This window comes from Cebus imitator, unplaced genomic scaffold, assembly GCF_001604975.1.
Source record: "Cebus imitator isolate Cc_AM_T3 unplaced genomic scaffold, Cebus_imitator-1.0 Scaffold11, whole genome shotgun sequence".
Classification (NCBI taxonomy): Eukaryota; Metazoa; Chordata; class Mammalia; order Primates; family Cebidae; genus Cebus; species Cebus imitator.
Genome location: NW_016107326.1, coordinates 7,986,585 through 8,012,255, shown reverse-complemented (window position 1 = coordinate 8,012,255; position 25,671 = coordinate 7,986,585). Strand labels below are relative to the sequence as shown.

The following is a 25,671-nucleotide window of genomic DNA, read 5'->3' as shown; positions in this document are numbered from 1 at the left end:
TTCATTAAATCACTGTGGACTCTCAGGTAGCAGTGCAGAGCCACCCTCACTGCCAAAATAAAGGCAGCCTACTCTGCATTAGAAAAGTACCCATAGCGATGGGCTCCCACTGCTCCCTGCTTTACTGTTTGAGTTACAGAGCGCATATGACACATTCAAACCCCACGAGTCAGAGTTCAGTGTGGGATCAGAGGCTGGGCTACTCTTTTTACCAGGATGCGATCTTGAGAAAGTTGTGTTTGATTGCACCCAAAGCCTGTGGACGCTGCTTCCCATGGTCTGAGGAGATGGATTTCATGGACTGCTTTTGATCTGAAATCTAGAGATCCCTGTTTTCATCCTTGTCAGCCTCCAGTAACTCAATCACAGTACATCAGTCCCCATCATCTCCAGCAATTTATTAATCATGTTCAACCCCAGACAAGGCCTTAAAACAGCACTCATTCATCAGCGGACCACTAGCAGCATGGAAAGGCTACTGGCTTCTCTCGGAGAATCTCCTATACTATGTGAATAGCATGAGAGTCTCTCTCTCTCTCTCTCTCTCTCTCTCTTTGTGTGTGTGTGTGTGCGCACGCGTGTGAGTATGTTTTAGTATGGATGTGCCTGTGTGTAGGCACAGAACTATGGAGGGGTTAGACATTGCCTTTCACCTACTGGTATATCAGATATATGAGGTTACTAAACAGAAAACTAGAAACTCTCAGAGCAGCCACAGGAGCGCTGCAGATTCTCAACTGTGCTTCCCCATTTTCTCCTGAATGTTTGGCAGCCAGTGTGTCAGGATATGTTAGGCCTCTCTCCAAGAGCCTAAGTGCAACTTAAATTGTATGACCATATTCTTCAGCATCTACTTAGGGCACTTTTGAGAGTGAAAAGGAGGTGCTCTTAATCATTATTCCAGGACATCAAGCAAACTGGGAAGTAAAGTCTCCTTAGGCATATTGACTTGGCACCGTCTACTGTCAAGAAGCATCTATTCTTGGCTTATTAAAATGCCATCAGAAATCAGTCAGCATTCTGATATAACAGGGAGTTCCTTTTATGGTATTCTTGGCAGGTGATCTCCTGTGTCGACTTAAGTGTCCCCAGGGACTGAAATCTCAGTGCCACATGCGGCAGCTCATTCTATTGTTGGATGATTGTCATGTTAGATTGGGATTCATTAGAAGACTTTTCTGATATGAGATTGGAAATTATGCTAATAATGTGTACAGTGATGCAGGCAACTTAAAATTTTCTTGGAGAGAAAGAGAGAGTTACTATGGTTTGGGAAAATGAGTGGGGCCAATGCTTACCCATTGTGAACCCATTTCTGGGGGTTGCAGCCATCACAGCCATCCAAGAAAATCTTCCTGCCTTGATGCCATTTCACCTAAGAACTTGGGAGAGCTGGTGAGATGCCACAGAGTTTCACAAAAGAAAGTATAGTAGAAGTTTCTGAGAGATGGGAGGCCTTATACCCACCAATTCAGGAAGGAGCTTTTGGGTCATGGGTTAAAAGAACAAAGGCAGGGAGTTGGACCTGGATTTGAGACTAAGCTCTGCGCCTTATACAGGGCATTTAACCTCTCTGGGCCTGAGTTGCTCCACCTTTAGAATTGAGCTGTCTCTTCCTTTTTTGAAGACAGTGGGCCTTCCTTCAACTGAATTCAGTGGAACTTCATAGCTTGTTCCACACAGAGTTCCTCCCCAGTCTGTCATGTTGAATGCAAAACGCTGCGTAGGTCTATTGAGTCACTCAACAAGAATCCATGGGGGAAGCATTAAGGAGCTTTAGATGCACTGGGTTCTGTGAGAGCAGTGTTAGCCTTCATCTTGTTCACTACTTCTCATCCTTCTTCCATGGGACACCCCTAGACCCCACAGCCTGCAAGCTCATTGCCCCTTCTCTGCAGAGTCCTCCTATTCATATGCAATTTTTACTCACTCGTGGGGTCATTCGTTGACTGTCTGTCCCTACTTCAGACTGTAAGGTTCATGAAGGCAAGGGCTGTGGCTTTTTGGTTCTCTGCTGTATATTCAGGCCTAGCATGAAGCTTGGTATACAGCAGTCATTTACTAAATGTATGTTGAATGAATAAATGTATGAGTGAATGGTGGGGACACAGCCATGATTGCTACCATTCCCATTCTCAAGGAGGAGATCACAGGAAAGAAACTCAAAAGAAAACTCACAGCTACAATAAAGAATAAGAAGTGCTTTGTTTAAAGCATCCTCAGGGTCTTTCAGGAGGTTCCTGGGCAGAGTAGCAAATTCAGGGTAACTAGGGAAGACTAAGTTGACCTTTCTGTGCCTGAATGGATTATTATTGAATAGAAGAAAAGAAAAGAAAGAAACAGCTAAGACTTAAACCTACTCAGCCACCCTATGCACTTGAAATGTCATTTAAAATAAAATCTAGCATGGCAACTTCAAGTGACAAACATAGGTGATGCTGGAGAGGGTGTGCCAAGCTGACCAGCGTTCTTATGAAGTGTGGCTGGCACACAGCACACAAGAGAAGTCATATTATTGCCAAAAAGTTCTTTCAGATGGTGGAACCTGAACAAAGGGAGCTGTTCTGTCCTCCCTAAGTCTTAAATATGGCTGGGAAAAACAGACTCATGACCCTTGGTTCCTTTGGTTTTGGAAGTCACGTGGACATTCTTCTTTTTTAGCACTGTTGCTTTCTAATGATAAAGGAAGCAGTATATTGATGAACTCCCGTTTTTCATTTGCGGTGCTTCCTGAATGCTTTCTCTGGAAACCAAAGCCTCTTCAGCCACCTTTACAAGTTTTATGATTCTGTTTGGAACGATGTCTTCAGAAATCTAAGTCTATGAGTTTTTTTTTTTTTTTTTTTTTTTAAAGACAGGATTTTACTCCCATTTCCCAGGCTGGAGTGCAATGGTGCAATCTCAGCTCACTGCAACCTCTGCCTTCTGGGCTCAAGTGATTCTCTTGCCTCAGCCTCCTGACCGGCAGGGATTACAGGCATGCACCACTGCCCCTGGCTAATTTTTGTATTTTTTGTAGAGATGGGGTTTTGCCATGTTGCCCAGGCTGGTCTTGTATTCCCAAGCTCAACTGAACCACTGGTCTTGGCCTCCCAAAGTGCTGAGATTACAGGTGTGAGCCACAGCGCCCGGACTAATTGTATGTATTTGAAGTGAGGGTTTTAAGTGTTTTTTTTTTTTTTTAAAGCAGCCATGGCATCATGGTTAAATGAGGTAACTTTCAATGGAGAAAATATTTCAACTTTAATTAATTAAAAACAAAACACCTTGCTGACATATTCCAGCCTATCGAACTAGACATTGAAAATGATTTTGAATAATAATTCAAGATAAAGAGTTCCAGCCAGTTTTCTCCCCTTTGGAAGTCATCAAAGTATATTTTTAAAGATATATTAAAGAGGTTTTGTCCAAATGGTACATACCTAAACCTAAACAGTTTAAAATATTTTTATATCGATGTTCAAAGAAAAAGAATATCTTGAAAGAGTAAACTTCTTATCTTTTATAAATAAGGTTAAAAGCAGTGATTTTCAATATGTGGTCTCTGAACCAGCAGCATCAGCATCACCTGGAATTTGTTAGAAATGCACATTCTGGCAGGGCACAGTGGCTCATGCCTGTAATCCCAGCACCTTGGGAGGCTGAGGCAGGTGGATCATCTGAGGTCAAGAGTTCAAGACCAACCTGGCCAACATGGTCTCCTCTAAAAATACAAATATTAGCTGGGCATGGTGGTGCACACCTGTAATCCCAGGTACTCAGGAGGCTGAGATAGGAGAATCACCTGAACCTGGAAGGTGGAGGTTGCAGTGAGATGATATTGTGCACTGCAGCCTGGGCAACAGAGTGTACAATCTCAGAAAATAAAAACAAAAACCTTTTGATGCTATGTATATCATCTGGCTTCTGGCATCCTGCTTTGCTCAAAAATGAAAATTAGAGTTCAAGTTCCATAAAATAGTGGATTCTTCTTCAGCTTTTTGTCCCCTGCCATGTCAACTCTGAACCTAGAGTGCATACTCAGCAACTGTGTGCACTGAATGAATGAATGAATGAATGTAGGCTGGTGTGAGAGGTTCAGAGAAATTTATTCTCGTGCATAAAGATCTTGAAATGGAGTGGATGAGGGATAGAATTTGGTGATCAGGCTGGGGCTGTGCTGAAATATGCAGGCAGGTTATGACAAGAGTCCCTAAGCCCTGAAAGAATGAAGGTCCTCCTCACATAAAAATTTGACCACATGGAAAGACCATGCAATAAGCTTAAGGAAGCCCACCTCAATTCCGATTTCTTCCTGACAACGATGTCAGAGCCCTTAAAACTGTGCAATAAAGGATCTTCATGCATTTTCTGGCCCTTGTCTTGCCAGTACTTTCACTGTGTACCTGGTGTCCTGGTCTGCTGCAGTGTGAAGCATATCTGAACATCATATACATGCTCTTCCTTTTCATAAATGACCTTGAGAAGATAACAAGTGACATTCCACAGACAGACTCCACTTCTCTTTTGTTTGCAAAGTAAGTGTGAGGCTGAAAAGGGAAGGAAATCTTGGGTTACCTGAACACATTCACATCCCCTGACCCTCAAACAAATGCCACAAACATGTGGAGAATGTGGTTTTCCGACTGCCTATCTCCAGTGAGCCAGAGCTCCACGTCCCATGTGCTGGAGGGGGCACAGAGGCATTATTGTCACCAGGTCCTCACTGGGTGAGAGGGAGAATTGTGAGACCATTGCAGGAAGCAAGGTGGATTCAGGGGCTGTGGGCCAGGCTTTCAAAACTAGCACAAATACACATGCAGAAGTTTATGCTACTGACTCTGCCTTCCAATTTTCCAGATTGGAGGAGTGGGAATTTATGAACTTGAGGGATGCTGTCTTGTGAAACTTTCTACTTCATTCAGAAAAGGTAGTTTGTCTGTAAGAATTCAGTTGTAAATGCAAAAATACCATTTTTTTTTTTTTCTGAGGTAAGGGCAGGAAGGAGAGATGTCAGAAATAGAAAGGTTATGGCTTTCTCTTTGGAGACCTGGATTTCAATCCACTGCAAATATTAACAAAGAGGCACACTAGTATCATTCTTAGCAAGCACAGCCCATTGTTGTGATCAGAGTCAGTTTTGTGGAGGAGAAGATGGAGTGTGACATGTTTGGTGCCTGGAATGTGAGCATGCACCTGCACAGCTGATGTTGGTGTCATATTATCAGCTGAATGCTTATTTAGCAATTTTGACCACTAAGGAACTTTGATGGCATTGCTTTCTGGGGTGTACTAATAATCCTTTTAAAAAGCAAGACCTTGGTGGCAAAATCCTTGCTGTAGAAGATGAAAATTTTATGTTATTTCTAGGGGTGCTTTCAGTGTCCCATTAACCCACTGAAGAGCTGTGAACAAACTTGGCCTTAAGGTTTAGACTTAGAGACCAGATGCCCTCTGTCTGTTTCATTATCTTCCAGAGGAAATTGTTGAGTGTTTGTAAAGTGGTCATAGGATCAAGAGAACACTCTTTAAAGTTCCTAATTATGTGCTTGACTTTAGCTACAGTTACCAAAAGACAAAATAAGATCTCTAAGAAATTCATAGCCAACTTTGGGCATTGGTTGTGGAATAGAATGCAGTGCAAGGGAAAGGTAGGACACACATAACATCTTTGTGGCTACATGGGGGTAGATTCTGGAAATAAAAGGAGGAATTCCAACTTTCTAAGGGTTTGTAAAATCAATGATCTAGAGAGGCAAGAGACACTTGCATGTAATTCAAGTTTCTTGGAGATACCCACTGCCATTGAACTGAGAGATGTCAGTATTCCTGTGGGATGGTTATGATGTTTGAGTTTTTAAATGTACATATGCTTCTGAATTCTACTTGTGGGTTCTCAGAATTTTCCTTCCATTTTGTAAATTGCAGTAAAATATATGTAAGTTTTACCATTTCAGCCATTTGTAAGGGTGCAATTCAGTGGCAGTACATTCACATTGTTGTGCAATCATCATCACTATCTGTGCTAGTTATTTGCATTGCCATAAAGGAATATCTGATGCTGGGTAATTTATAAAGATAAGAGGTTTATCTTGGCTCATGGTTCTGCAGGCTATGCAAGTATGGCACCCACATCTGCTTGGCTTCTGGTCAGGACTTCAGAAAGCTTACAGTCATGGTGGAAGGAAAAGGGGGAGCTGGGGTATCACATGGCAAGAGAGGGAGGAAGAAAGAGCAAGGGGACAAGAAAGAAGTAGGGAGTCTCAGACTCTTTTAAACAATCATCTCTCTCACTAACTCATTACCACTGAAAGGGCACCAAGTCATTCATGAGGGACCCATTTCCATGACCCAAACATCTCCCACCAGGGCTCACCTCCAACACTAGGGGTCAGGTTTCAACAGGATATTTGGAGGAGACAAAACATCCAAACCACATCACCAGAACTCTTTTCGTCTTACAAAACAGAAACTCTGTACCCATTAAACAATAATTCCCCACTTCTCTCTCTCCCCGACTTCCAAGGAACCATCATTCTACTTCCTGTCTCGATGAATATGACTACTCTAGGTACCTCATATAGGTAGATTCACATAATATTTGTCCTTTGCGTATAGCTTATTTCACTTAGCATAATGTCTTCAAGGTCCGTTCGTGTTGTAGCATGGACCAGAATTTCCTTCTTTATTAAGGCTGAATAATATTCCATTGTATGGAGAGACCACATTTTGTTTATCCATTCATTTGTCCGTGGACACTTGGATTGCTTCCACCTTTTGGCTGGAAGCAATACTTATACGAACATGGGTATATAAGTATTTGTTTGAGTCCCAGCTTTAAATTCCAGTTTTGCCTTTAATATAATTTAAGAACTGGCAAGGTTTGAGAAGTAGGGCAAAGATGGCCACAAATTCAGTCCTTGGTGACAGTGAGTGGCAACTTCTGACCTGAGTACACTACGGAAGATTTCTCATCTTGTAAACCTAATTAAATTAAAAATCCAGTTGGCCAAACCCACATGCACTTAAGCCAGACAATTTCTTAAAAAGCTCATTATCTGCAAACTTGAGCACTCCACCAACAGATGGAACTTCTCCCCCTAGGTTTTTCCATAATTGGACAGGATAGGTCTTTCAAACTTTAGACCTCAAGTGGAAGATTTTACCATGCTTGCCAGTGCATCGGTTTTAATGTCATTGGTAAAATTATGCAAAAAGCAACCTTTTAAGTTTTATGATGCAATGATGTAAGGTTTCAGTGTCATTAAACTTTCACACTCAGGAAGGACACAGGTTTTAGGGAAAGTTTTCTGACTTCCTGTTACAATTGCTTTCCCTCATTTCAGTTACAATAAATTACACCCTAGGAGGAACAATTTGAACTTTTCTGTATTTTTTAATTTGGGTGAAATGAGATGAGCATCATCAACAAAATCCAAGATGTAGGACACCACCACCTCTGCAATGTTTGGGGAACACGAACCTCTAGAAGTTCATATGACTCTGGCCCTATAGGTATGTCACAGGAAACCCTCAGAAGGGAAGAGATTAGGCCATTGGCTTGTAGTAATTGTTTTCCAGATTCTTCTTTAGGGAGCATTAAAAAATGAGAATTCAGATCCTCTGTGTCTATCTGCATGAGTAAAATTTTCTTCTCCCCTCTCAAAAAAAGTCCACAATTGCACTTAATTTTGTCTGTATACTGGTGGATGCATGAATTATTGTAAACTTATAGTAAGAGGGAATCCTGTTGTTTTCCAGGGCTTCATTTGTGTTTATAGTCATTTTGAAGTGACCTTATTTGAAAATGGACAGAGATAAACTGCTGGGGGGCATGCAAGTGGTTAATAAATACTGATAGAGACCCGCAGGTGGTGAATAAATACTGATAGAGACCCACAGGTGGTTAATAAATACTGATAGAGACCTGGTCTTTGTGATTAGAGGAGTCGCACTGTGTCTCTGTGCCCCTTGCTGTGTGTTTGCCTGTGTGCATACAAATCCGCACAAATATATTCATTTGTTATAGATATGTTGGTATTTGCATTATTTTGTACTTCTCCATCTTGCTTTCTCATGATATCTATTTTCCCAGATTCCTCGTCCTGATTCAAATCTGAATTCTCTAATTCTTCACATAATGCTCCCTATATTTGCCACCTGGGTTGAATCTGTTTTTCCTAAAGACATAGTTGTTTCCCTCACTTCTCTCTCTGTCTCTCTTGAGGTTGCTAATTTCTTTCTTCTTTTCTGTTTTTTTTTTTGAATCAGGATCTCACTCTGTTGCCCAGGCTGCAGTGCAGTGGCTCTCTGCCACCTCCACCACTGGGGTTCAAGAGATTCTCCTGCCTCAGCCTTCCCAGTAGCTGGGACTAGAGGTGTGAAGCACCACACCCAGCTAACTTTTGTACTTTTAGTAGAGATGGGCTTTCACCATGTTGCCCAGGATGGTCTTGAACTCCTGACCTTAGGTGATCCAGCTGCCTCGGCTTCCCAAAGTGCTGGGATTATAGGTGTGAGCCACCGTGTCCAACCATCTTTATAACCCAGGAGTGCTGGACACTCTGGCCCTTCACTGTCCTTCTGTTCTTGTAGAAGCCTGTTTTCTGCAGGCTTCTGCTGTCCGACTAAATCCTTCCTTTGTCTGTCCTTCCTGATGCTGTCACCCACCTAGCTCCAGGCCCCTCCCCCTATTCAGTGATGGTTCTGACCTCAATCTCGGCTCCCACCATCCCCTTTGAATCAATGTGCGGGACTGTCATTGCTATCCCTGTCTGTGTCTCAGACCCTCAACCTTGACCACCGTGACGCTCTTCTTCCCTCTCCACTTTCACCAGGGGTCCCCTGGATCCTGCCATCACCTAGAACTGCATCTCACCTTTATTCCAGGTTATAAACTTCAGGGTTTCACTCAATGAGGGTAATCCATGTTCTCATACCTCTCTTTTGCTTCCCCTGTACCCAGTCTTCAAACTCATTCTCCAGCCTTTTCGCCACGTATTTATTCATTTGAAAAATACTGATGGAGACACTTTGCTAGCTTCTTGGAATTTAGTGATAACTAAAAATGAACACACACCCTGCCTTCATAGAACTTGCCATCCAGCAAAGGAAAGAGCAGAGCCATTGATCAAAATGATTGCACAGAGAAATGTAAAATTGCTGCTTTGCTAACTGCTGTAAAAAAACAGAATATAACTATGGGCAGAGAAGTGACAGTAGAGCTGATTTCTGGAGAATGGTCATCCTACAGGAGGAGGTGAGGCTTCTGGGAGGAGGGACGTGCTTGTGGGAAGGCTCTGTGGTGGCTGGGGTGGGAGGAGGCAAATGGTGAATGAGAAGAACTGCAAGTTAGGTACCTGGAGGCTAGATGGGGAAGCATGTGAGATAAAGCCAGAGAGAAGGAAAAGGCCAGAGCCTTGTGGACTCTGTCGGTGATTGTTTTTCTTCATATCAAAAGCTATGGAAGTCATTTGAGGTGATTTAAGGAGGGACCCTCTTCAATTGACATGTGTGTCCTAAGAATTCAATCCATTGCACACTGAGTATGGCTTCATTGTGTTGCATTTTTGGAAGCAGCACCTAATACCTATAAAACCATAGATATTTTTACTAGGCTTCCTTACATGTGAACAAACCAGTTTTACTCTTATCTGGAAATCCCATGCATTTTATTTTAATGCTATAATTCCAAATACGAACTATAAATCCCCTCTTTCTTCTTTCTTTCTTTCGTCTTGAATACATCTCTACTTAATCCGTTGTTTGGAGTCTTGGTTTCCAGTGAATCAGTTTACAGCATTTTTGTGCATGTGCCTCCATGAGTCAAATGTAATGTTTCAGAATGCTAGGTTGGGAATTTACGGAACCTTGGATGATTAAATGGCTATGCAGAGTATTACAGATCTTTTTAAATGTGTGATAACAAAAAATCCTGTTTTGGTGGCAAAAAGTATATGTTTTTGTTTTGTTTTGTTTTGAGACAGAACCTCGCTCTGTTGCCCAGGCTGAAGTGCAGTGGTGCTATCTTGGCTCACTGCAACCTCCACTTCCTGGGTTCAAGTGATTATTCTGCCTCAGCCAACTGAGTAGCTGGGATTACAGGCATATGCCACCACACCCGGCTAATTTTTATACTTTTAGTAGAGATGGGGCTTCACCATATTGGGCAGGCTGGTCTTGAACTCCTGACCTCAAGTGATCCACCCGCCTTGGCCTCACAAAGTGCTGGGATTACAGGCATGAGCCACCGCACCTGGCCTATATCGTCTTCTATTGAGAACTGTTCAATGACAAAATAATATCGACTATACTTGCTAAACTGCAAAGAGAAAACAATCCTTTTCTTTTTCCCTTAGGAAAACACTGAGACTCAGTCTGAGCTTCTGGAGGGGTAAAGCCTGCAAAAGCATGGGCTTTTCAAAGACTCACAGAAGCAAGGAGAGGGAGGGAATGGGTCAGACCACCACTCAGTGTTCTGTAGTGATGGCAGAAATGAGACTCAGACTCTGGAGAGAGCTGATCGGTGGCCCTTCTACGTATTGTTCATGTTAGTTTTGTGGGATGACATTCCACATGAACAATTGACTGTGCTTTTGGAAACACGAACTATGAATCTGAGTGTCCATGGAGTTTACTCTTGTGATCTTATGAAACAAGCCTCTTGCATACAGATTTAGGACAGGCATATTGTCAGCATGTTGAATCAGACTTATTCATCCATGGTTTACGGTTAGCATAAATGAGGGCTGCCTTTTCAAGCCAAAAGTTTGTAGTTTCTACCAAGGTCCTCTATCTAATAATCATCTGTTTCAATCTCATTATTTCACAGATTGGGAAACTGAGTCCCAGAGGGATTAAGTGACATGCTTAAGAGCATGTTGCTTATAGGGGCACAGTGGAGATTCACACCCAGGTCTTCTGTGTCCTGTACTCTTCCTTCCCCATATCACTCATCCTGTGTGCCTGGTTGTATTAGTCTGTTTTCACACTGCTGATAAAGACATACCCAATACTGTGTAATGTTTAAAGAAAAAGAAGTTTAATGGACTCATAGTTCTATGGGGCTGGGGAGGCCTCATGATCATGGTGGAAAGCAAGGAGGAGCAAGTCACATCTTACACGGTGGCGGGAAGAGAGAGCTTGTGCAGGGAAACTCTCCTTTATAAAACCATTGGATCTTGTGAGACTTATTCACTATCACAAGAACAGCATGGGAAAGGCCTGACCCCATGATTCAATTACCTCCCACCAGGTCCCTCCAGCAACACATGGGAATTGTGAGAGCTATAATTCAAGATGAGATTTGGGTGGGGACCCAGCCAAACTTTATCACTGGTGCCTGTCCTTTCCTGGAACAGCCAGATGGATTTGGAATGTCAAAAATTCTTTCTTCTTCCTTGGTTTTCCATTTCTCCCTTTCTCTCCCTCTTCCACTTTGGGAGTCTGAAATGAGAGTGGGGTTGCTTCTCTGCCTGATCTGATCCTTCCTTGACATCCTGGAGGTGACTTTTGATATGTGTAGCATTTCTTACATTCAGAAGGGATTCCTGAGTAATTTAAACTTCTAGATTCCATGTTACTTGAGGACAAAGGGCCGGCCTGACTTAGATATTTTAGCTTTGCATTTCTCTGTCTCACTCTGCGAGAACGCATTTATTGAATGCCCTGTTCAAAGGCATTCAATAAATGTGTGTTTGGCATTGTTATTAATAAATTCACCAGGCCATAAACATTATAATTTAGATGTTGGAATGATGTTATCTCTCAAAAACAAAATGTCACTGGATTGTTTTGCCTTGGAAGTTCTTGCATCTATTTTTTTTCGTGTGTGTGTGTGTGTGTGTGTGTGTGCGCGCGTGTGTGTGTGTGTGTGTGTGTGTGTGAGTGGCAAGGTCTTGCTTTGTCACCCAGGTTGAGTGCAGTGGTTTGATCACAGCTTAACTGTAGCTTCAACCTCCCAGGCTCAAGCGATCCTCCTTCCTCAGCCTCTGTCGTGGTTTGGATATAGGCATGTGCTAGCAGCCTGGCTAATTTTTCTTTTTTAAGTTTTTTGTAGAGATAGGGTCTCACTATGTTGCCCAGGCTGGTCTTGAACTCCTGGGCTCAAGTGGTTTTCCTGCCTTGGCCTCCCAAAGTGTATTTTTTAATATAGCGGATTTTATTATATATAAGTTATATACTTCAATTTAAAAAGTCATATGTCTTTGGGATCATATATAGAAAATTGTCCATTTTCTGAGAAGGGTCTCTGCTGTCAGTACCCATCTAAACCCTGATCAAACATGCAAGATCATTAATTAGGGTCATTTGTTCTGCTGTGAGCTGAGAAGAATGTTTAAAACCTGCTCAGGAGAGAATTAATTCATCCTCCTCTCTGTACTTTTTCTGGTAGTCCTAGCACGATTCTCTAAGCCTGCAGGCCTCATACATATGTTCTAATGGGCTAATTGTTAAGGCGACATTTGTAAATTAATCTCTGACTTGAGCTAAGTGGTTTCTCCTAATGGCTTTAATTCAGTGACTCCCATTCTTGGCCACATGTCAGATTTACTGGAGGAGCTTGTTAAAAAGAGGTGCCCAGCCTTCCCTTCCCCCATCTCATGATTCGCTGGTCCCAGGGTAGGATGAGGGCGGTCTCTGCTTTGGAAGGAAAGCTCCTCAGGTGACTGGATTCTGGTGGGAGCCACCTTTGTGAGCCTCGGCTCTGAATCTGTCTCCCAAGGCCATGAAGCCTCACACACCCCCTGAAAGCACATGGGCTTAATCCCAGCTACTCAAATCCAGGTTCTAGAACAGGGAACATCTCTAAGAGCCAGCTTTCCTGACTCAGTCACCTCTGTATTCACATCACCGAATCTGCATTTTTTCTGAAGTGCTACATCACCTGAGGGGGAATACTTTACACTTGGCTGTACTATTTTCCTTTTTCATGAGCTTTGTCAGACATTTGAAAGATCTTCAGGGCCCGCTGGGATTTTCATCTATTAAGATGGCTGTGGACCTCCCCTCTCTCCTCCCCATTTAGCACCAGGCTCCTTCTTTGCATCAGGTGTTAGACAGACTTTTTTTTTTTGAGACAGAGTCTCACTCTGTTGCTTAGGCTGCAATGCAGTGTCACGCTCTTGGCTCACTGCAACCTCTGCCTTCAGGGTTCAAGCAATTTTCCTGCCTCAACTTCCCAAGTAGCTGAGACTACAGGCTCATACCACCACAAATGCTAATTTTTGTATTTTTGGTTAGAGCCAAGGTTTCACTGTGTTGGACAGGCTGGTCTCAAACTCCTCGCCTCAAGTGATCTGCCTTCCATGGCCTCCCAAAGTGCTAGAATTACAGACGTGAGCCAACGCGCCCTACCCTTTAAATAAAAAATTAACCATGTATGTGTGTTCCTGGTATTTTTTTGTGCAAACACATGTCTTGTTTGATCTTGGAGTTTTGAAAATAGATGACTCAAAGCACCATTGTTCCAATGACATTTATCAAATTGCTTTTGTTTTTACGATTCTGGTACACGGAGCACTTGATATCACCACACAGCAGATGGGTGTTTTCAGTAAATCTGAGAAGGTGGCAATTCATACCTTCCAAGGTTGCTGAGGTGATTCGTTGAGCTTGGACAGATGGCAAATTTAGTAAGCCGGACAGGCTCTCGAGCAAGTTAGCAGAAGTGCCCTGAGAGGCAATGCTCAAATTATCTGTGTATCAGACTGCTGCCCCCAAGCCCTTGTGTGGGACAGTGCTTTGTTACATGCTTGGTTATTGTCTTATTCTAACAACTCAGCTGCTGGAGGGCAGGGATACTTTGCTTTCTGGGGTACTGTGCTTTCCTTGGCTTAATTTTACCATGTCCCTTGGGCTTCTGTCCTCCTTGTCCCTGAAACTACAGAAGCTTGCAAAAGGATTCCCAGTGGCCCCACCCCTTCCTGGGGGGATATTGGAGTAGCCGTACTATGTAGAAAGGAAGGACATTTTGGGAAAGGAGAGGCTATTGAGACAAGACACCTGCTTTTCCTACCCTTACCCAGTTACTAATGATCCATCTAGGCAATAGTTCATTTTATATTGGCTAAACCCATACTATATGAATTATCACTAATTGCATAATAGCATGGGATTAATCTATGTATGAATGACTATAAAAAAAGAGTATATTTAGCCAGGTATAGTGGTTCACGCCTGCAATCCCAACACTTGGGGAGGCTGAGGCAGGCAGTTCACTTGAGGTCAGGAGTTTGAGACCAGCCTGGCCAACGTAGTGAAACCCTGTCTCTACTAAAAATACAAAAAATTAGCCAGATGTGGTGGCAGGCACCTGTAGTCCCAGCTACTAAGGAGGCTGAGGCAGGAGAATTGCTTGAACCCGGGAGGCAGTGGTTGCAGTGAGCTGAGATGGTGCCACTGCAGTTGAGCCTGGGTGACAGAACAAGACTCTTGTCTAAAAAAAAAAAAGTATATTTCATGACTCTGAGTGGCCTTCCATCTTCTGTTTTTCTTGGGTCTTATATATAGCATATGTTAAATAGATTACTATTTGGGGCACTCTATAATACTACCATTACCAGATAGACTAAAGTCTAACCATTTTGTTTTTTTCAGACTTCGAGTTCTCAGACAATGGGGATTTGTTAGAGAGATAGAGAGAGAGAATAAACTGACACTTCTAAGGTGGCTTTGCTAGGGGCCTAGAGAAGACAAGTCTCTGATGGAAATTCTATTTTCATGACCACATCCGAAGGGTTGATGTGTTTTCTGTAGCACCTGGATCTGGGCTGACAATGTGATCGAGCCTGACACGATAAAGAGGCATTTAGCAAGTTTCAAGACTAAACGCACAGTTACCTTAACACTGAGCGGCAGATCATCTCCCCAGGGAGCAATTCACAGTGCATTGCAAGGCAGTTTGCCTATCCTGTACCTCATTGAGAGGAGGCCTTCCAGCTGAACATGTGGACAGAAGTCCAGGTCCATTCAACAAAATCTTCAGTGCCAGGGAGCTGTGGAGGTCATTTCCCTCCTGCATTTCTTCCCTCTCTTACCCTATCAGAGAGATGCTGATATTTGAGTTTTCATCTTCAGAGGGCAGCAAGATTCCTGCCCTCCTCCTGTCATTGGCTGATTTGCTTAAATAAGGAACGCATTAGTCCCCATCACAGACTCCAAGTGGAGGAAGCTGGAGCAAATTAGGATCAGCTATGCTGCCCATTGGATGCTGGGAGATCACTGCCATTGCAGAAGTCTTAGAGTTCGAGTTCCTTACAGAATGATGTAGATGCCATTTGCAAGGACTTCTTTCCTATCCTTTTCGGCAACAGTGGCTTTAGCCAGCTCTGACAGATGCTCAGCATTCACAGATACACACACAGGGAGCCAAATGCACAGGGATTAGTCTTAAATCAGCTGTTTATGAATGGAGAAGAGGCCCCTCTCCTGGGTTCTGGCCACACCCCTTCTCTTTACAGCTTTTTGAGAATGAGGTCAGGGCCAGAGTCTAACTGCTTATGCCTCAGAAATAGCAGCACAGATCAAAATTAATCTTAAGCTCTTTGTTTTCCTGCCTCCTTTAGATAATAGAGGAAAAATCAGAGGTCTGCTCATATTTTTGTTTGCTTGTTTTTGTGGGTACTTTTGAAAGGAACATATGAATGAATGTGTGTGAGGGGAGGGGGCGAGGTGAAGCAGCCAAGAGGGATTAGTGCTGGGCGGATGATAATTACTGATAGATTGCAGCCTTCAATTGGAGCATGCTTTAGTTTTTAAAAGAAAATGGCAGAACGAAATAAACCTCAGTGGTGTATTGTTTTAACACCTCCGTTTATATGGAGATTTTATCGGTTGCTATGAAACTGCACATTCCTTTTACAGCATCCGGTGTTTTTAATGGTCATTTTCTGGACTGTGCAAGCCACCATTCTGCCCCAGGAGCTCCATGGAGTTTTGCAGTGCTTTAAATGAGTATTTCATGCAGATTTCATTTTCTGTCAGCCACTTTGGCATACATACAAAATATAGATGTGTGTGTGTGTATGTGTGAAAGAGAGATTTTTGCTGGGTGTTGTTGAAGTATGTTCACACTATCATATTTTGTATGTCCAGGACTTTATAATTTCTACCTTCAAAATTAGAACACACACACACACACAGACACACACACACACACACACACACACACACACAGAGCTTGATCATGCTTTGGGATGATACATTGGGATTTACATACATTGGGATTCCTCTCTACCCACCAGTCAAGGCCTGAGAGATGTTAATAAGTGGGCACTGAGGAGACTGACTTCCAGTGCCCTTCAGCCTGCAGTCTCTTTAGGATATTAGCATACCTGAAAGGTTGATCTAGAAGCCAGGTGTTGTGTGTAATGGTGGTGCCTACTTTTTGTTCTCAGTCTTAATTGTTGACTGAAAACATCTTCTTTATTTCTGACTATTCTTTATTCACATTGATAGTCTCCTCTCTGAAAGATTAAAGAAAGTAGAATGTGTAGTGAGGACAGAGGCGTCAGTGTCAGCCTAATCTGCTACATATTCATTTGATGGACCTTAGCATGACAGGTATCCACTGAAGGAAATGCCAAAACTGTCTTCCATCAGTGTAGATTAATTCTGATTGGAGAGTGTAGAGTAGGACAAAGATTGTCATATAACTGGCCTAATGGATTGCCTAATTGACTTCCTTAACCAAACTGTTTTCATGACTATTTCAGAAGTGTTATAATCACATAGATCACACATGCAATGAATATATATCTTTATGTATGTGCACACATACACACATTTGTACGAGCAAATTTGTGCTCTTCAAATTGGTATCTCTTGCATAGAAGCAAAAAGTATATTAGTGTGCTCTGCGGCTGGGAAGTGGGAAAGGGGATTGATTTAACAGGCATGAGGGATCTTACCGAGACGATGAAAATGTTCTGAAACTGGATTACAGTGATGGTTGCATAACGTAGTAGATTTACTAAAGTCATTGATGAATTGTACTTTTAAAATGGGTGAATATTGTGGTATGTAAATTATGCCTCAATGAAGCTGTTAAAGTTGATATTCCTTTATTAGAGTTCCTGCAGATCTTATATTACGTGTAATATGAAAAATTGTATCACCCTAAATTTTCACCTGCTCTTTTCCCACTGAAGTTTATCGACTTCAATTGCAGAGAAGCTGGACTTTGAGATAACAAGGCCAGATTAAAAAAAAAAAAAAAAAAAAAATCCAATGCCCTGAGATATAAAAGTCTACCCTGACCCCTATTGGCAAGGAGCGAGGTTGCTGAGGAGCCAACCTGGAAGGAGTATGGTGGGCTGGGAGAGGGGGTGAGATTTCCAAGCAGGTTCCCAAGAGCAATGGGCACCATATTTCAAAGCTGCTGCTGCATGTGTCAAAAAAACCAAACATCCTGCGGTCCAGCTCTTAAGTGATGGCACTCTCCTCTTCTTTTGCAGGTTGTCTTAGTCTTTGCTCTCAGCATCGGTGCACTTGTAATATACTTCATAGATTCGTCAAAGTGAGTATTCAAATATACTTTCTTGCCCTCGTTTCATAAACAATCATGAGCCTTTATGTTGATCCATTTAGTTACCTCAACACCAACCTTTGCAAGAGCCTTCTCAATGCAGAAGACTTTTGGAGTAAGCTGGGTCTGTTCTGTACTGATTTTATAAGTGGGAAAGAAAGTTCTCAGAAGGAAGGCTACTTTGATTCTGCTGGCATAGGAGGGACAGGTATCTGAGGTCAAGCCCTCTTGCTAGGTATTTTTTATTTTTAAACAGCTGTTTCCTGATGATGTATTTACAGTGAAGATGTCAAGTAGTTAAGATGACTTGATGGGAATTTGCAACTTCTGGGACGGTGACAGTTTCCTACAGATGAGGGTCTGAGCCATTCTTGCCATGGTTGTTAGATCCTTTTCTCAACTGGGTTTCCAATGCTTTGATCTTACTGGAGGTCAGATTGGAAAGCATGGTGCTATCCTTCCCCTTGCCAACAAGGTATTCATCAGCATTGCACGCTGGTGCTTCTTGACATGGGAACGTAAGAAGATGGATGGAGAAGTTCATGATGACTCCCAGAGGTGGAGGCCCATGGCCATTTGAGAAATTCTAGAGTGGACACTCATGCAGACTCCTTGGGTACCGGTCGAATGGACTGGTGCTCCAGAGTGAGCCTGGGTGACAGATGATAAAGACATTGCAGAAGGATGAAGAGGCACAGACTAGAACTGCAAGGTTGTAGCTGGTTCTGCCCTGATTCCTGCAGGTGCCAACACTGAGGACATAATTTGTTCCAACTATACTATTACAATCATTAAGTTGATGGTATCTGGGAAGCAAGCTAGAGTCTAACTCATTTTCTGTTGTGGTGTGAACTTGGCAATTCTGGTGACAGTGGCCTTGAGTGTGTTGCCCTTGTTATCCACTGTGCGAGCATTTTGAACTTTAACTCTATCCCTGGGGTGGTTGGATACTAGACTTTGGTACTAGAAAACCTGTTTGGTGTTCCTGGTGGCTCAGATCCTCGTGTGCCTGAATTCTGAGCTTAGTGCTCCTTTCCTGTGGCTTGGGATGGTGATAATTTCATGCACACCTAAACTCGGAATTTCTCAGAGCCATCTGGTCACCAGCCAAGAATTTTGTGCATTTGGGTGCAGTGGCCAAAATGTCAGTCAGGGAAAATAAAGAAAATATCTTCTTTAATAACATGTCTCTGGGAATCAGCCAAGTCTAAGCCTATCAGAGGTCCTTCAGCCCAACCCCACATGTGAGGCTGGGCTGCTGTCACCCATCTCAGATGGAGAGTCCTTTAAAAACTGTCAGGAGGCAAGATTCCACAGGCTCCCTCCGTTAGCTCTCCTGAGCCAAGAAAGAGAAGAGCTTGTTTAAGTTTGGAAGACTTCCATTGATATGTCATTGAAGGTAAGCCCCTTTTAAAATATTTACCCTTAATGATTCTGGACCCTATTTGAATTGAACTGAAGATCCTCTAAAGCCCCTGGTCTTGTTTCTCCCGTCTCTCTCCAGGGGTGTTGTCACATATCGTGGGGTGCAGACCCTGCCAGCTTCCATGCTGGGCTCAGGAAAGAGGTTTGGGCTTGTGGCCTGTATGCCCCAGAGAGAAAATACCCTGATGTGGAGGTGAGTGTGGTGATGGGTTAGAAGTACAGATGCCTCGGTCAGCACTTACCTTCCCTTTTTGTTTTTTAAATTTTTTTAACCTTTTGTCCTTATGTATTTCTCAGAAATAAAATGCTCTTTAGATGGATTTGGATTGTGTCGTTTTTTACAGTCTACTACGAGGCAGTCTTTTGTTCCATAGATCCTGTTGTTCTCCATTTCCATGTGAGGAGATGAAAAAGAATGAAATTCCCCAATGTGTACCCTCTTTTCCTAATGTCCTATACCATCTCAATGTTCTTTGGCTTTAATTATGATTCTTCTTAGCTTTGGGGAAGACAGCATTGGGAGTCTCATCTGCTTCCACTTTCTTTTATGGACTTGCAAATAGTCTATGAAAAGATGTAACTTCAGTCCTGTCCTCACCTTTCTTAGCAAAAATGCCAGTAAGGTTACAAACAAGGCTATTCGCATTCTGCTTGAGGACTGTCTTAGCCTCATCCCAGTTTAGCCTTTCTTCTGTGTTGCTAACTTGTGTGGTTTGGCATAGCAAGGCTTTGTTTATAAGAAGAACTTCTGGTTATTTACGTAGACACTTTTCATTTTTTTAAAAATTTATTTATTTTACTTTAGGTGCATACTGTATCTGTCATTTCTCCCCATATTATTGCTCCCCACCCTTCCCTCCCTCCCCACCCCCTGCTGTCTCTCCACTACCTACCCCCCAACTGCCCCCAGTGTGTGATGCTCTCTCCCTGAGTCCATGTGTTCTCATTGTTCAACACCCACCTATGAGTGAGGACCTGTGGTGTTTGGCTTTCTGTTCTTGTGTCAGTTTGCTGAGAATGATGGTTTCCAGATTCCGCCAAGTCCCTACAAAGGACATGAACTCATTGTTTTTTTATGGCTGTGTAGTATTCCATGGTGCATATGTACCACATTTTCTTTGTCCAGTCTATCATTGATGGGCATTTGGGTTGGTTCCAGGTCTTTGCTATTGTACACAGGGCTGAAATGAACATATATGTGCATGTGTTGACACTTTTCATTTTCATGACGTCATTTGGTCATGAGACCATATCCAAAGATTCTTTCCTGTGGTGGCCCCATCAGTGGAGTCAGCACAAGGGAGTTTTCCATCTTCCTGGGGAAAGACAGCAAGCAAGCTCAGTTTAAGTTTGGGGGAGAATTACTATAGAATCTCTAAAGCCATCTCTATGGTAAGTTCATAGATTTACAGGAATAAAACACAATGAAATCTATTAAAAAATTATAATTAAGCTTAGTGAATGAGAAAAAAATGAAGTTCCAGGCACATATAAGATGCAAATGGAGAAAAAGTGAGAAAGTAGAATGTGTAAATTCTTAAAATCCATGTCTTTCATTCAAAACTGTTACCAGTTTTATACATTCATGGTTTGGCTGGCCATCTGGGCGTTTTAGAAAGACAGCTTTAAACTTCTCATGGAAGTTACACTAAATCATCACCCTGGAAAAAAAGCACTCAGAATTCTCCAGATAAATTGTAGTTAGTATTTACACCCTTCAAATAAATAAATCAGGGGACAGTATATAGGCTTTCCCACAAGTAAATCTAATCCAACAGACATGCGTGAAATAGCTTGTCTTGGTGAATTTTAGCTAGAGCTGCCTGCCCCCTGCCCTGCCGAATGGTGAGGACTGTCCTGTAGTATAAGTTTGAGATTCCAGGCTCTCTGCACCCAGCCCTTTAAAAAGTTCAAGGAATGCTGATTAATTTATAAAACAGGCTCCTGTGGTCTGCTGGACCAGATATATCTCAAGGCAGGCCAGCTCCAGTTGTGCAAGTGGACAAGCAGGCTAGGTGGTTATTTTACGTCTGTCCATCAGCAGATGAGTAATGTAGTTTAGAGAGATGTCATCATTGGTGGGTTTATGATCTTTTTAACCTTTCAAACCTCTTCTTACTATCCAAAGGTGATGGATAAGTCACTTCCAAAGACAGCTGCACACCTTTCGATTTTGGCCATTAGGCAAAGATAGATCCCAGCAGAGGGCATTTTCCTTAGGTCTGGTCTTAATGATCCTAGGGTGATTGCAAGGGAAGACTCATTTGTGTAGTCTCAAGTGAATACTGTCTAGTTAAGACAGATTGTCCTCAGAGCTCCTGGAGTTGAAAACCAAAGAGAATTACATCAAACCTTATTAAAATTATGCTCTATCATCCCAGCAGTAGACTCTCTAGAAACACCCAAAAAGAGGAAGATGCCTCTGGATCAAGTCTTTGGTCAGACATCACATCAGTGCCTTAACAAGCACAGACAAGCATTGAGCCCTGCACACACTGTCTCCACAAAGATCTCCAATTAGCCACACAAGGTGGATTGTGTACAAAAAGCTCCCTTTCATTCTTTTTAAAAGGACTCCTGCCCAATTTATGTCACATGTCACTTTAGCTCCTAGTTCTGATGTCTTCCGACACCTACGCCATCCCTGTCCTCCCACACATTCTGATCCTTGTGAAGCAAAGATTTTTTAGAAACTGTACAACCAAGTCAAGAGTGCCTGCAGACGCCCTGTGGGTGCTAATGTCACCATTGCTGCTTCCATCCTTGTCTATTTCCTCCCTTTGACACAAGAACAGCAATTCTTATCTAACAGATAAGGGAAAAAAAACAAAGACCCACCAGTGTCAGCATGAGAGCGAGATTCGTGAATTGCATAATGCAGCAGTCTCTGTTGCTTTCAGAATTTCAAGAGAAAGTTGGAAGAGACAGAGGCCCAGAGCTCTGGGTATTTGCATTTTTACCAGGGGCATTCTGGGAAAGGATGACTCACATGTGTGAAGATATTTATTCCTTTGATTCATGTTTAAACGCTGCTACTTCTTATGCTATCATTACGTGGATTATGAATACTTAATGCTGCGTATACTGAAAATGAAGGTCAAGTCCTGCTTACTGGTGACTTCAATGCAGGCTTCTTCTCTGAAAGGGAAGCTACCTGCTGTTCGCAGAGTAAAGCTGAAAGGTTATACGTTGTTAAATTTTTCCTTAATGACTTTATCTGCTCTAAAATGGCTGGCACACAGTGGGGGCGTTTGCTGATGTTGCCAGTCTTTGTTCTTGGCTTCCGATATCAGCACTGCTGTTTTAGGGATATGGACCTTAGGAAGGAGGAGGGAAGAGCAGCACAAATTTTGTAGAGCGTCTCACCCAAGAGCCCCATTGCCAAGGCAACGGGGGGGTTATGATTGGAAAATGGCATCTTCTCCATCTTTTAAAATTTTGCTTTTGCATCCACTCACCCATTTATTCATTTTGTATTCATTTATTAGTTTGTAACATCTTCAAATGTGATAATACTGAACATTTTCCAGGCAGTAAAATTGCCTATGGTTAAGGAAAACTATCTTTAAGACTGCTATAGAAATTGACCAGATTGTTTTCACAGTCTCTGAAAATAAAACTGGCACCGTTGATGTAATGGGGATGCCCAGAGCTTTAACAGAACTGGTTAGTTGCCCAATAGTTTCTCCTACTCCAGTCTTCACATAGCCTGGCCTCTCATCCCTTGGCCTAGAAATTCTCTTTCAAAAGAGAAGAGAGGGCAAATGATTGGAGGGAACTAACATTCACTGATTATGTGCTGTCTGTGAGCAACAGGGCTAGGCACCTTACCATAAATAGGGCACGCAACCTCCTTGAATTCCCCTAACAACTTCTTAGGATAAGGTATTACTATTCCCACTTTACAGATGAGGAGGCCGAAGCTGCAGACATAGCCCAACCCATATAGCTAGTAAGCAGTAGAGCCAGGATTTGATGCCAGCATGGCTCATTCTAAAGCCATCTCTCTTCTAAGCATCAAGAAGTAAACTTCCAGATTTTGGAAGTAACTGACGGGGTTTAATGAGATGTTGCAAGAATGGGAAGTTGCATCACCTCATCCTGCCAATGCCTTGGTCTTGTTTTCTCTTTTGTTCTTCTTTTCCCCATTTCTCACCCTGAGAATCAAGAGTGCAGTTGTGGGTACATAGGAGGCTCCTATCACAGGCCTTCCACGTCAGACACTGCCCTGGGTCGGGTGCTGTCTGATGTCTGCTTGGACTTTGATTCAGTCCTCCCTCATAATGGCTTAATAAGACATACTTCTCTTTTATCTCAGTGGAGTGGCAGAATTTTGCAATGGGATGGGATCAAGTGAACAAAGAACAAGGACAGTTGATTGTTTCTCATGAGCTTCTACCACCTAGGGGTGTCTTTCCGAGTAGAAAGACTCTTTGGTCTTCCTCCCCTTACCTAGTCTGTCCCTGTGATTTGGCATACTGAAATAGATATGAGAAATACTGTTTCCCATGAGATACATTCTTTTATCTCTTTTACAGAGTTGCAGAATTAGTTGATTACTTATAGTTTTGCATTATGTAACACAGTATTTATATGCCTAGAGAGTTGCTATTATCAAACTAATGGACTTCAGGAAAGTTTGGCCCCAAAGAATGGAGGCCACATAGGATGGAGGTTTTTGAAATGACAAAGTATCTGGCTTCCTTCTCCAACATTGTTTTAACTGACTCGGTACAGGTGTAGACCCACTGCCTCTCCTGTGCTCAGCCCCAAGACAGACACCTGGGAGAGCTGTGAGGACAGCACAGATCCCATCCCATTCATGACAGTGCATTTTTTTTTTTTTTTTTTTTTTTACGGAGTTTTGCCCTTGTTGCCCAGGCTGGAGTGCAATGGCGCGATCTCAGCTCACTGCAACCTCCGCCTCCTGGGTTCAGGCAATTCTCCTGCCTCAGTCTCCTGAGTAGCTGGGATTACAGGCATGCGCCACCATGCCCAGCTGATTTTTTGTATTTTTAGTAGAGACGGGGTTTCACCATGTTGACCAGGATGGTCTCGATCTCTTGACCTCGTGATCCACCCGCCTCGGCCTCCCAAAGTGCTGGGATTACAGGCGTGAGCCACCGCGCCCGGCGACAGTGCATTTTTAATTATAAAGGACTATGCATACCAGCTTTCCCTATCCCCTTTAGCACACCCCATCCTGCAGCGCGACCAGATGGACAGCCCATGACATAGAGAAGGAAACTCACCAGCATGCTCTGTTACCAATTCCTTTATGGAACACAGCCTTTCTAGGTAGCGTTCTGGAAAATTAGCTCCAGCTCATTGCCTTCGTGCCCTTTTTGAGAAGTCATGGCTTGCATTTAACCTTTGTTGAAGAAGTCAGCACAAATCACTGTGTGTGCAAATCATCTCCCTGGTTTTTTTTTTTTTTTTCCTTTTAAAATACTCCCTCCAATTTGCTCCATCCCTCACTGACATTTTTATTGCCAGGCTTTGGTTTGGAAAATTATGGGTAGGGAAAGTTCAAGGGCAGGATGTTCAGAACGGCACTGCACATCTGTGAAGGGAACATGACAGGAGAGCCAGCAGCTGTTGAAAGAATGGAATGTCAGATGGTGGAGGAGCCGAGCCCACTGTGGGATGGTGGGAGAGAAGATGCCTTCAGGGCAAAGAGGCTATAAATAACTCCAATAGGAAGTCCTTGTCCCCCTTTAGATTTTACCCTTTAATAGCAACACTTGGTTCTCTGATACGAGAGTAACTCTAACTCAGTCTTCCTAGCTCATCTAGCCTTCCACATTGCCATTTGTTCATGAATCGAGTGAAAGCCTGGTAGAGAAGACAGGTGGAGAGTATGCCAAGGAAGAGAGTCAACTTCTATATATGTCCTTGTCTCCATATGGGTAGATTTTGGGGACAGGATCTGTTCTTTAGTTGTCAAACAGATTGGTTTTATTTACATCAAAGTTCAGAGCGTTAGTGTCCTTCCTCCTTCTCCCTTCTACGTTGGTGAGGAAATCTTGTGTCCTTGCTTATTTCTCATTGCACAAGGGGTACCTAAGCATTGTGGGCAATGGCATCTAGAAGTATTAAGGGAACTCCTTATCTTTGGCATTTCATTGGGCAAATCAAGGACTATGCTGGGAGAGGGAGGAAGGACTGGGCTGAATCTTTCAGGTCTGCTACAAAAGACAACTGTATAATACAATGTTAGAGTGAAAGAGGCCTTGGAGCCCAACTGGTGCCACTGTTCCTGTGTCTGAGCATCCTTTCCTGAGGAACGAGGGTGAGGGAGCTCTTCAAGGTCACCCGACAAGCTGGGGGGCAAAGCTTGAGCCAGAAGACATAGCTCTTCTCTCCTAGTCCTTTTCTACTTGATCTCCTGGGTTCTTTGTACTAAATACAAATATGAACAAAGACATGATAACCTATTGATTGAATAGCAAAGCATATATTGTCTTTTTATGCCAATTCTGCACTTCCAGGCCCTTGTCATGGGGCAAACTTTAGGGCCATGGGAAAGAACAAACATAATTCCAGGTGGAAAAGATAAAATCCAGCCAGGTGGCTGCATGGGATTAGTTTATTTCATCCTCATTAGTAAGAGACTTTGAATTCCTTGATTTCATGATCCTACTACTTCTCTCTCTCTCTCTTTCTCTCTCTCTCTCTCCATCCCCACAGTCTCACTCTTTTTCTGTGCTATTTCAGCATGGAGGTGGGGATGGGTAAGA

At 42.8% G+C, this 25,671-nt stretch overlaps 1 protein-coding gene across 29 annotated transcripts in view; it reads left to right on the top strand.

Annotated features, from left to right (window-relative positions):
* KCNMA1 (potassium calcium-activated channel subfamily M alpha 1) overlaps nucleotides 1–25,671 on the top strand; it is a 768,447-nt gene that overhangs the window by 366,433 nt on the left and 376,343 nt on the right. For all 29 annotated transcript variants that reach the window (XM_037727278.1, XM_037727288.1, XM_037727276.1 and 26 more), the window contains exon 3: nucleotides 17,436–17,497. In XM_037727278.1, the coding sequence (XP_037583206.1) occupies nucleotides 17,436–17,497 (62 nt within the window). The remainder of the gene's footprint in view (nucleotides 1–17,435; nucleotides 17,498–25,671) is intronic.